At 37.0% G+C, this 12,197-nt stretch overlaps 1 protein-coding gene across 5 annotated transcripts in view; it reads right to left on the bottom strand.

The window, feature by feature from the left end:
• The window catches only part of LOC121373923 (regulator of G-protein signaling 22-like), a 106,419-nt gene that overhangs the window by 35,717 nt on the left and 58,505 nt on the right, over positions 1 to 12,197 (bottom strand). For all 5 annotated transcript variants that reach the window (XM_041500739.1, XM_041500740.1, XM_041500741.1 and 2 more), the window contains exons 6-12: positions 9,630 to 10,981; positions 8,811 to 8,972; positions 7,970 to 8,159; positions 4,757 to 4,971; positions 1,694 to 2,012; positions 935 to 1,036; positions 88 to 282 (exon numbers count right to left, since the gene is read on the bottom strand). In XM_041500739.1, coding sequence (XP_041356673.1) covers positions 88 to 282; positions 935 to 1,036; positions 1,694 to 2,012; positions 4,757 to 4,971; positions 7,970 to 8,159; positions 8,811 to 8,972; positions 9,630 to 10,981 — 2,535 coding nt within the window. The remainder of the gene's footprint in view (positions 1 to 87; positions 283 to 934; positions 1,037 to 1,693; positions 2,013 to 4,756; positions 4,972 to 7,969; positions 8,160 to 8,810; positions 8,973 to 9,629; positions 10,982 to 12,197) is intronic.

Here is a 12,197-nt window from a genome sequence, read left to right as displayed (position 1 = left end):
ATTAATAATAATAATAATTTAAAAATAAAATAAATAAATTAATTAATTAAATAAATAAAATAATAAATAAATAAATAAATTTTCCACCTTATTGTAAATCTTGGTATCTTTCTGAAGGTGCTCAAGCCAAGCTTTATACAAAATTTCCAAGGACAGCTCTTCTGCGGAATCAAACAGTTCCTCATACGGTGGATCGATACATTTGTATATGTTATTGCTCATTATCCTGCAACAGCCGATACCTCGCGGCGCCCCGGCGACAACATACCTGGAGTATATGCTCTACAAGTAGAAAGAACACAATAAAAAACCACATGCTATAATGAAAAGTAACAAACAATCCCAAACAGCATCAGTAAATCTTTTTACAAAAACAATTGGCGAATTTTATTTTCATTTGGCGAAATAATTTGATGAAATAATTGATATTTTGTTAGAAAACAACTGGGTTTGTGCAATAATTTGATGAAATAATTGATATTTTGTTAGAAAACAACTGGGTTTCTGCAGTTTCTGAAGTCTTATAGATAATTTGGCAAGATATTTAGCTGACCCAGAGCTAACCCTGCATAGGTGTTGGATGCAACGTGCCAGGGGGACACTGCTCTGCCCCCAACTCTGAACATAATGCATTGCCCCCTCCCAAGTTAAAAATCAAATTATTATATAACTCTGATCCCCACCACCCTCCATGCCCTGTTGATGCAATCTTCTGATGCCTATGGGAATCACTCAGTACATGCTAGATTACAAATTATATCATCATCATCAGCAGCAGCAGCATCAGCAACAACAACAACAGCAGCATTATTGTTATTACTATCACAAACATCTAAATGGATGCAATTAACAAAATATTAATATATTTTTAATTAGTTAACTCTTACAGAAATATTCCATCTTTTTCTGAGCTAATCAGATTGTTTGTACTTACCCGTGCCTTTTTCTCCACAAGATATGGGTAGATAATCTTGGAGTAGAACAGCATATGATATTCCTGCACCTCGTTCCAGAACTTAAAGGCATTACGCCACAGCTGAAATAAAAACAATTAATTTCAATATTTTGTTTTTATTGTTGAATAACTAGTAAATATTTTTATCAGTATTACCGTAATGTTTCCTTTAATACCAAATGAAAAATAGTACTCTGTCCTGCTTTGGCAGCCAAACTGCCAATAACAAACAGTCAGACAGACAGACAGACAGAGAGTCAAACAGAGAGACAGACAGAGAGACAGAGAGACAGACGGACAGATAAACTTGCAATTCATTGCAGCTGTTTGTTTGTTAGAGCATTGTTTATTAAGCCAACAGTTTTGCACAAACTGCATTTTTTAAAACTAAAAGTTAAAGTTTGTTTTATTTAATGACACCTCTGGAGCACAGTGATTAATTAATCATCAGCTGTTGGATGTCAAACATTTCATAATTTTTACTAATAGTCTTAGAGAAGAAACCCGCTACATTTTTCCTAATGCAGCAAGGGATCTTTTATATGCACTTTTTCACAGACTGGAAAGCACATACCACAGCCTTTGACCAATTGTGGTGCACTGGTTGGAACGAGAAAAAACCCAATCAGATGAATGGATCCATCAAGGTGGTTCAGTCCTGCAACGCAAGCACCTCAAGTGAGCATTCACCCGACTGAGCTAACTCCTGCCCCAATACCTGCAAGAGGAAACATGTACCTTGTTATCTGCTCTCTCTATAAATCTCTTAAAGAAGCTCCCAGAATCCTTCTCATGGTGCAGTGACTGCAGCAGTGCCTCCATGCGCTCTCCGCCCAGGAACTCCGATGACTTGGACTCGATGCTGTATCCTGATGCAGACGAATGACGCCGCGATGATTTGCCACGTTCTGTCGACGCCGGTGCTGTCATGGGTCTGCCCAACATGGCACTAGACCTCTGGGACCGGTTGCTGCCTACGGACATCTTGGACTGATTCGACTGGGCTGAGAGTGGTCGAGTTAGTGACTGGTTAGATCCTGATTTGCCAGCTGAATACCTGCAATAAAATATCAAAATGTTTTTAGATGACATTAACCAGGCTTTATCATCATATAACATAGGATATAGTCTGTCTGGAAATATGTACTCCAGAATATTTATTCCAAAATTAACCTTAAACCTAATGTTCAAAACAAAAAATTGGGATCCACCACAAGGTATTTGACCTGTAATAAAATGACATTGCAGCTAGAATATTTTATGGCCACAACATACATATACACATACACATTGTTATCAAACAAATGCTATGACTTTAGTGACTTTTTAAAGGCATTTGTTATGACTTGTTCTTTTTAAAAAGGGCAGGATCTAGCTCAATGGTAAACCACTCCCCTGATGCATGGTCGGTCTAGGATTGATCCCCATCAGAGGACCCATTGGGCTATTTCTCGTTCCAGCCAGTGCTCAACAACTGTTCTAATAAAGGCCATAGTGTGTATTATCCTGACTGTGGGATACTGTATATTAAAGAAACCTTGTTGCTAATCAGAAAAAGTAGCCCAGTGTGTAGAAGCAGTGGGTTTCCTTTCTCATTATCTGACCGTAACCATATGTCTTGATGCAATATAACATTAATTAAAATGTGCATTGTCAACTCTTTGGGATCAAATCCCGACTGACATCATGATTTTCATTTATGCTAAAAGTCGAGTTCCGCCTGTACGCATTGTTTACAACTAGCAGTAATTGTCGAATGCCGACTGGAAGCGTGACCCAACTTAGATGTAAAACAAAAGTTCATTGGACAATATAATTACTATCCAGCTTTAGCAGTAGGTTGAAGGTTAATCTAGTAACCAATAAAAAGCTTTCTAACAACTGGCTTCATTAGATAAACCATGCGTTTCCTTGTGAAATTTCTTTGCATTGAAAAAAAAGAAGTAAAATGGCGATTGGTTTTATTCGGAAAATGAAAGCCTTTCAGATTTCGATGGGTTTACCTATAATGATCTACCCAATGAAACATTTGATTTAAATGGAAGAGACAATAGTTCTGATGTGGATCTGAGCAGCGATAGTGATGATTTACCTCTGTCATGGCTTCGAAATGGACGCAATGTATACAGGCAAAGCGAACAATTTTTTTAATTTTTGGTTTACTTTCATCATTTAGAGACAATTAAAATTATTTTACAACTATAATAATTTGAAAATGGCACATATTCTTATTGGAACACACTATATTAAATATCACACAAAATTTGGTGTGCATATGTTTATTAATTATAAAGTTACAGGCATTTTTCTGAGAGCTATAGCCTTTTCACGAAATCTTTCATTTTGCAATAGGACATTAGCAGTAAACACTGCCTAGGGCTCAGATCTAAAATGTCCGCCAGACCTCAAAGAGTTAAATAAAACATTCTTTCCTTTGTTCTTTTTTTAAAAGGATTTTTCTGTGACCATCGATTATAATACAATATTCTGAGGTGAACGGTTGATCTTGAATTACTATCAACCAGTTTTCATTTTTCAGATCTTTTCATGACTAATGTCAAAATTCCATGATTTTTCATGGTCTGGAAAATTACATCTCCAAATCTGCCAACTTTCTAGAATTACTACATGACCTGTATAACCTGATAACAAACATTGTTAGAACTACAGCGATATTCTGGGTGGCTTCCTAAATGTATAATGTTGGTAATATTTTAAATATACATGTATAGATACGTACATTACAGAGTTTTCAGTGTTGTTTTCTTCATATTTCCTACATACAGAATATCTAAATGATATACAAACAGACAATACCGTCTCTAACAACACAGTGTGTTGTCAGTCATATGACTATGTTTGTAAACCTCTTGAAGCCTACCGTACTTAAGTACTGACAATGTCTGATTCATGTTTGAGATGCACTCCAACCACTATTTACAGTTACTGCTCATTTATATACAGTTTACTTTAGAGTCATTTCACTAGCATCACAAGCACTTTAAGTTTAAGTCATTGCCAATTTACCTGCCAGATTCTCATACAACAATAAAACATTTCAAATACAATTATAACAATGAGAATTAACAAAAACAAACATAGGTTTTATAAATGGGAAAGAAAACAAGTAGTTGTTGATGGACACCTCAGTATATTATACATTACAGCTATTCGTTGTCTAACACAGTCCTTGGTTTTTGAAAATTATAGGTGAGTGGAAAATCACACATCTCAATATGCTAAGGCGAGTAAAAAATCACTCTCCAAACTAAATAAAATAGATAGTGTAGCTCAGATTGGATTTTGACTGGTACGTCTACAAAACTGTCTATTAAACCAGTATTTCCCGATTTGTTCAACAAAGAGAAATACCAGTTTAACGACTGCATGGAAGCCACTGCCATGTTTTTAATTTTTATTGTTTTAATAAAAGGACCTTCATATTGATTTTTGTAAACAGTGGAAATAAATATACCTATCTATTTTACATGCACCGTTTGTTGAGTATAACGTGCGATGTTTTTCACATTCTTTAAAGATTGAAATTACGTGCGCTGTACGAGTGCGATCGCACCCGCGCACCTTAGAAAGCAAGGTCTGCTAACATGGTTATTTTGACACATTGGCTACTCCTACCAAAAAACACAAGATGTGTTTTATATGCAATTTTCCATGGACAAACAATCACCTTTGAAGTTCTAATCACGCGGCACAGTTTGTTATGACTGTTTTTTTATTGAACTAATCCTTGGACATTAAGTTTTATAATTATATTCATACACCCAAACATTTAAAACCCACCTTGCTGATTCTGCAGTTTGTTCGGGAGATCCGTCTATCTTATCAGGTGCCGATATGTCTCTAGAATGTAAGAAATCTTTGGGTTTCTTCTTTATTCTCGCCTGCTTAGTGCCTGTATCTCTGTTTTGGACGGAACCATAGCCTCGCTTCATGCCAACTGGAGGTGATGTTTTCAACTCACAGATGTTTGGCTCATGCCAAGTTGAAGGGAAAACCTGAAATTCAAACTAGTTGATATAAGTACAGTACCTCACACTTAAGTAAACTGGAAAAACAAACAGTGGAGGGGGTCATGCTGGCTGTTTCAAATATAACAGAATGTGTTTTTGACTACCCTAATTCCACATAATAATATTTAAATCTGTGTTAAACAATCACCTCAATGAGTACATACGGAAATAATCTTGGGTGTTTACCACCAAATCAAATCCCACATACATACATGATATGCTATATGCAATAGAATATATGAAGAGTTCATTTCCAAAACAAGATACATGTATATCCATTTATGTCATTTTGAGAAAAACATGTTTTTGTTGTAACATGACATATATAGCTTATATCACAAGAAGTGCAGTTTTCAAATCCTGTTCAATAGGCATAAATAGTGTTTTGAAAGAAGCTTTATTGTCCTATTGCTGAGTTCTACAAAATATGAAAATTGACGTATATGTCATGCTTTGAAAATGAAATCTTTCAATGATATAAGTACAGTACCTCACCCTTAAAGGGACATACCCTAGGTTTTAAACACTAAGGCATATTTTGGACTATTAGAGTCAATTTTGATAACTGAAATCACACTTTACTTAGATTTTATTGTTTAGATTATCCATTTCCTCACATTCAAAGTGTTTTTGGTCATGCTGGTGTTTTTAATATCACAAAATGCATTTCTCATATTTTTAAAACACATGTGCGTCTAAGAAGTAAGTTATGGAGTAGAGTTTTGGTCTATTTTTAGAGGGTATTTCACCATTTCAAGTCACAGACTCATGTTTCACTCAATTGTAACTTTATCCAAATGTGTTTCAGGTTTGTACATTAACTAAAATTAGTGTTAATTTTCACGGGTTGAAACTAGGGTCTGTCCCTTTAAGTAAATTGGAAAAACAAATAGGGGAGGGGTCATGCTGGCTGTTTCAGATATAACAGAATGCGTTTTTGACTACTCTAATTCAGACCTGTCAACCCTCCCGGATTCCGCGGGAGTCTCCCGGTATTTGATCAAATCTCCTTTTTACCTGTGCGGGAGACAGTTTCTCCTGTTAAATGACATTTTTGTAAGCATAAAAAAAAATCGATCCTCTTTTGTCAGAATAACTGAAGGGAAGTAACTCTGCCTTTTTTTTCTCATTCGGAAAATGTCGACTACTTTCGGTTTCCGAGAATGTAACAGGCCGAATTGTCCCGACTGTTTAACCTTTGCCGAAGTGAGAATTGTGGGATAGCCTATTTATATTGTTAAAAAAGCACATGGAGTTTATAAAATGAAGTGTTATTATAATGTTTGTTGTCATCGTAATGGCTACGAAGCGTGTTGCCGCTAATTCAACAGGCATTCTTGTTCAACTTTGACATTAAGTGTTGCCATATAAAAAAACTAAAAACTATCCAATTTAGTTCTAATAACACCTCTGAATTGTAAAATGTCTTCCCACTGGATTACATAATGCAACTATGACAAATCTGAACTGCCAGATTCCCGAGTTGACAGCGATTACACACGATGCATGTTAAAATCACATGTCACAGCAAGACAACGAAAATACCAATTAGCTGTATAAACATACTTGTGTCAGTTAATTTTGTATGTTTGTGTGGTAAAATGTTGGTTATAAGGGTACACTTCAAGAAATTATTTTTGTACAATTAAAAAATGTTGTGTGTGACATTGACATAAAGTTACTCACGGAAATGGGTATAATTCCGGTATATTTCACACGATGTCCGTAATGAGGTTTTACTTATGATTAATGAAAATACAATGTTTATTGCATCATTATAATGATTTTAAATAAGTACCATGCCACCGTTCCTCATTATAGTAAAAACTGAATATTAATTTATAAGATTTATATAAATGTCTTTGGTACTTAGGTAGACTAACCACAAATGATAATGTAACGCGACCTGTAAGGCTGTAAGTGTAATACCGTAAATGTACTAATTAATTTTTTTATTTCTTGTTCATGTTCTTAACATTTTTGGATAAAATATATATTTTTTTGTAAATATGTATTAAATCATAATAATATTTAAACTTAAAAAAAAAAAAAAAAAAAAAATATTTAATTTTTTTTTTTTTTTTTAATGCCAAGATCTAAGGTTAAGAAGTATATATGACATTATAAAGTATTCATATAACTTATTGTAATAATGTTTTTTTTAAATCTTGCGATTTTGGGTTAAATTGTGTGAATTTAAAAAATCTCCTGCTTTTTGACAAAATCTCCTGCTTTTTCAACACACACCTCCTGCTTTCTCTTGACTAAAGGTTGACAGGTCTGCTCTAATTCCACATAAAAAGTTACATCATACTTTAGTAACATCCTACATGTTTCAAGCACAATAGTACCGTATACATTAACAACAGTTAGTATTAAATTACTGGAATTAACTGGCCAAATGAACCAACCCTTTATTATTGGCAGGCATGGCAGTATTTAATGCTGCATTTAAAGTTAGGTGCACTTTGAACTTTGACCTGGTTTGATTTTATTTGGTATATTGCTACATTATGACAACTGACTTCCTAAAGCTGCAATCTGGGGGTATTGTTTTAATAATTAATTAAGTAAAATTAATCATCAATTTTATTTTATTTCTTTATGAGACACACCATTCTTCAATTTCTTTTAAATATTAACAGCAATCTAAATCATATTAAAACACTGTTTGGATGGAAGAAACAACTTGCAGTGACCCACTTCTTATGGTGGATAATATAAGCAGAAACCAGGGGACAATATTTCAAAATCTTAGGTAACTGGAACTTGGTTCATGTTATTTTCACCTAGGTAACCGATTGGTTACATGAATTACATTTGCAGTCTAAAAATCTGGAAGTTTTGACTTTTAACTTTTAACTTTTAATTTTAGAATGTAATGGTTTACCACATAACCGACCGGCAGTTTGCGTGAATTTAAAGTTATCATATGAACAGAAAGACAGTTTGTATAAAATATTGTGCCATGAGAAACCTATACCTCTGTGACGACCACAGTTGTGTGTTCTATCCGAGGCCGGCAGGACTTGGGTCGGAGGGGCAGCCTGGGGGTTGTAGTGAGCGTGTCCATGCTGACCACGTCTCTCATCTTGTGCAGCTGCTGCTGGTGATAAAGGTAATACTTGTCGGGATCGGTTCGCATCAGCTGCTTCAGAAGAAACCTTGGACCCCTGAAACGGAAAAAAAAGGCATATCAATTGGGAAAAATTAAATGAGGGAAAAAAAATAGGTACTTGAATATTTTTACGAAGAGGGGGAAAAGGTCCCCCACCTTGGATCCACCTCTGAAGTAGGGGCCTAATTCAGTAAACTGTTGCAACTTTGTGATCTTGCAGTGCAGTGCAAAAAGACTTGAAAGGATGAAACTTTGCAAACATGTAGTGCAGTGTAACAAGACTTGAAAGGATGAAACTTTGCAAACATGCAATGCAGTGCAACAAGACTTGAAAGGATGAAACTTTCCAATCTTGCAGTGCAAAACGACTTGAAAGGATGAAACTTTGCAAACATGTAGTGCAGTGCAGTAAGACTTGAAAGAATGAAACTTTCCAATCTTGCAGTGCAGTGCAAAAAGACTTGAAAGGATGCAACTTTGCAAACTCGCAGTGTAGTGCAAAAAAGACTTGAAAGGATGCAACTTTGTGAACTCGCAGTGCAGTGCAAACAAACTTGAAAGGATGCAACTCTGCGAACTCGCAGTGCAGTGCAAAAAAGACTTGAAAGGATGATGTGATATTGCGTAAGAGAGCCTAAGACAGAACTTTGTGAATTAGGTTCCTAAAAACGAAAACAAGGAATGGATTGAGTTTTGTATTCCTTACCAATACAAGACGAGAGGCTCTCCTATTCCATCCTGTATGGACTGCATCTTTCTGATGGTCCACTGAGCCGGCTCCATCAATCTGAGTTTGACCTTCAACTCTCCTGGCAGCTCAAACGGAGCTCCGGACTGATAGTAGTGTTCTCTCATGTAAGACAAGTAGCTATCGGAAATAACAAGAAAACATTAAAATATATATATATATATATATTTCAAGTTATCTAAAAACCTAATCTGCTGTAACCCTGATCCACAAGTTTAGCAGTAGGCTTTTTCTCCTTCTCTCTCTGTTCTTATTGTACAAAATTACTGACAACAATCAAAAAGTTTTCTATCGTTTTATCGGCAAAAGCTGTTCCAAGAACATTTTGGGCAAAACTGCTCTATCAACTGTCCTAACAAGGAAATTTCTATGAGCTAAAGCTAGCTGGAGCAATTTATATAAATAGTTTTCAGGTGTGTTAGTAAATTCTGGACATTAGTTGGGTGGTTCACAAATAAAAATTATGATTAATTATAATTACAGAAGGTTGTAAGCTCCTTAGTAGGGGTAAGAGGATGCACCCAACTGTAATAAAAGTTTCTCCCATACAAACAGCATGTAGCTAAAGTTGGGACACTTATAAAACTTTTAATAAAACTTTTTTTTAAAGCAATTGAAATCATATTGAAAGCAGTATTTCTGTGACACAAGTTCTCTCTCTGGATGTCATAGATCAGCTTGTCTAAAGTTTAAAAACTGGGGAACGTGGAAAAAAAAGGAAGGTGGATGTCATGCTGAGCTTTGTTGGCCCTACATTTATAAATAAGCTTCACTTACAGCTGAATATCCTCGTCTTTCCTAATCAGGCGGCTGCGGTCGATGTCCACCCACATGTTCCAGTACAGCTCTCCCTTGGTGCCGCGGAGGAACTTCTTGAACTGGTCAATCCCTTTCTTGTTGGACAGGTCGTACGTTTTGTACTTGTGTTTCCTGAAGAACGTGTCCTGCTCCTCATAGTCCTCCTCGCTGTCCAGTAGAGAGTCCACATCACTCTCCTCCTTATCCTCAGTGTCCTGCTTGTCTTGCTTGTCCTTCTTGTCCTGCTTGTCCTGGATCTTCTCCACCTCCTCGTTGGCAGCATCAGCCTTAGCACCCACCACCTCCTCATCTTTGCGGAACCTCGTGCTCGCTGTTGCGATGGAAACATTGCCGAACATATCCATGGTAACATTGGTAAACTTCTTCTTGGGGAACAGTTTGGAGTATTGGGACAAGTCCGTTTCTTTAATGCCCGACACCTCGGCTAGGCAGTGTTTTATAATAGCACCAGCAAGCACTGCCCCGAGTTCATCAAGTGTGTTGACAGCAAGAGGTTTTTTTGGTTTCTGAGGATAAAAGTTCTGTTCTCCCGTCTCTGGTGACTGCCGCTCGGTTGTGTCCGATGACTGCTGATCTGTTACTTCGTCTGCTAGTGAATCTCGATCAGTTGCAACATCATCATCTCTCTCCCCAACCATGTCTCCCAGACCGGACTCTGAATCGGTGTTTTCTAGTTTTGTACAAGTATAGAAAGCACTAGAGTATTTCTTTGACTGTTGGTCTATATCGCTGGTGGTCATGCACACAGCTTCAGAAGGTCTTGGTGTTGCAGGCTTCAGGTCAACATTAAACATCATACCGGATGATCCTTGATCTTTGGCCGTCTGCTGCAGGGCCATCAACCGAGGAGACAAACTGCTAGGGTACGACGTTCCACACAGTGCTCCCTTTGGAGGGCTTTCGATGCCACTGTCGGGTCGAAGTGGAATGAATTTGCTGCTACCTGGACGAGTGGAAGTCATTCGGGGATGGTTCAGGGTTGTGTACGTCACATTGGTTGACTGGAAAGTTTCTGCAGTGTTGAACCAAGACTGACATTCTGACACGGTGGAAGAACCCAGTGACACGAAGAGGCTTTTCATCAGGGCTTCCCTGGGATCTGGCCCGTCTTCATCATCAGACTTGTCTCGGTTTCTGCGAGGCCGTGGTGTGTAATCTATTTTCATGGCAATGAACTCCCCATTGTCTCCAGTGATGCGACACTGTGAGATGATCTTTCCGAGGCGATACTCGAAATACAGGTCGCTCTCCAGAAAGGAAGGTAGACGCTCATCTTTGATCCAGTGGATGCCCTGCTCCTTGTTCAGTGTCTAGAGAGAGAGAAAAAAAGAAGAAAGAAGTATCATCATTAACAGATCAGGGGGCGGGACATAGCCCAGTGGTAAAGCTCTCGCTCAATGCGTGATTGGTCTGGGATCGATCCCCATTGGTGAACCCATTGGGCTATTTCTCGCTCCAGCCAGTGCACCATGACTGATACCTCAAAGGCCATGGTATATGTTATCCTGTTTGTGGTATGGTGCATATAAAAGATCCCTTGCTGCTAATTGAAAAGAGTAGGTCACGAAGTGGCAACAGCAGGTTTCCTCTCAATATCTGTGTGGTCCATATGTTTGATGCCATATAACCATAAATAAAATGTGTTGAGTGCGTCGTTAAATAAAACATTTCCTGCCTCCATTAACAAATCAGTGACCTGTTCAGGACAATGAGTGATCGTGGTCGCTTGCTAGACTGGTTTTTGCACCTAGTGTTAGATGATTGTGATATGATAGAAGACAATGGTACCTGACAATAATTTCTCACCCCTCCCCATGAAAATACCACAAAATTACTGTCAAAAACCATTGGAAAGTCAGTGGAATTTCATCATTATAATGCCAGAATCCAGAATCTCAAGTGAAATTCACAGCAAAAAAATAACCCCCATAATATTCATAAATAAAAATCAATTACAAGAGTCATAAGTGCTTAATAATATTGCTATTGCAATCAAATAGTCCTTAATTGAGCATAATTTTTTAGTCAAAACACCCTCCACCCCAAGATCCATCAGCCAGCAATGTCACAAGTTGGACCCATCTGGCCATGCATGAACCTTGAAAGGATGTATATATAGACAGATACCAAACAGTTTAGTCAGTCTGTCAAAAAAAGAAACAAGTAACAAGTGAGTTGATAGGCTTTACGACTGGACAGCACAATGAAGGTCAATGCTAAAGGGGCATTCCTGAGTTTGCTGCAATTTTTAAGATGTTATCGACTAACAGATACTTTTTAACGATTGTAATTACATATCAAATATATTTTTCTGCATAAAATATTAGTGGCTGTATATTAAACATGTTTCTGATCGTTCTAATATTTGTACTACCCGGTAGGTTAAATTTTCTTTTATTTCCTAAAATATTGTTTTTTTCGTACATACAGAATTATTTGATGACAAAATCCAGTTTGGGCTTCTTAGAAATATTAAGACGACCAGAAACACATTGAATATAAAGACACTGATATTTTAAACAAGTA

Source organism: Gigantopelta aegis, chromosome 6 (genome assembly GCF_016097555.1).
Source record: "Gigantopelta aegis isolate Gae_Host chromosome 6, Gae_host_genome, whole genome shotgun sequence".
NCBI lineage: Eukaryota > Metazoa > Mollusca > Gastropoda > Neomphalida > Peltospiridae > Gigantopelta > Gigantopelta aegis.
This window is presented reverse-complemented; position numbering and strand designations above follow the sequence as displayed.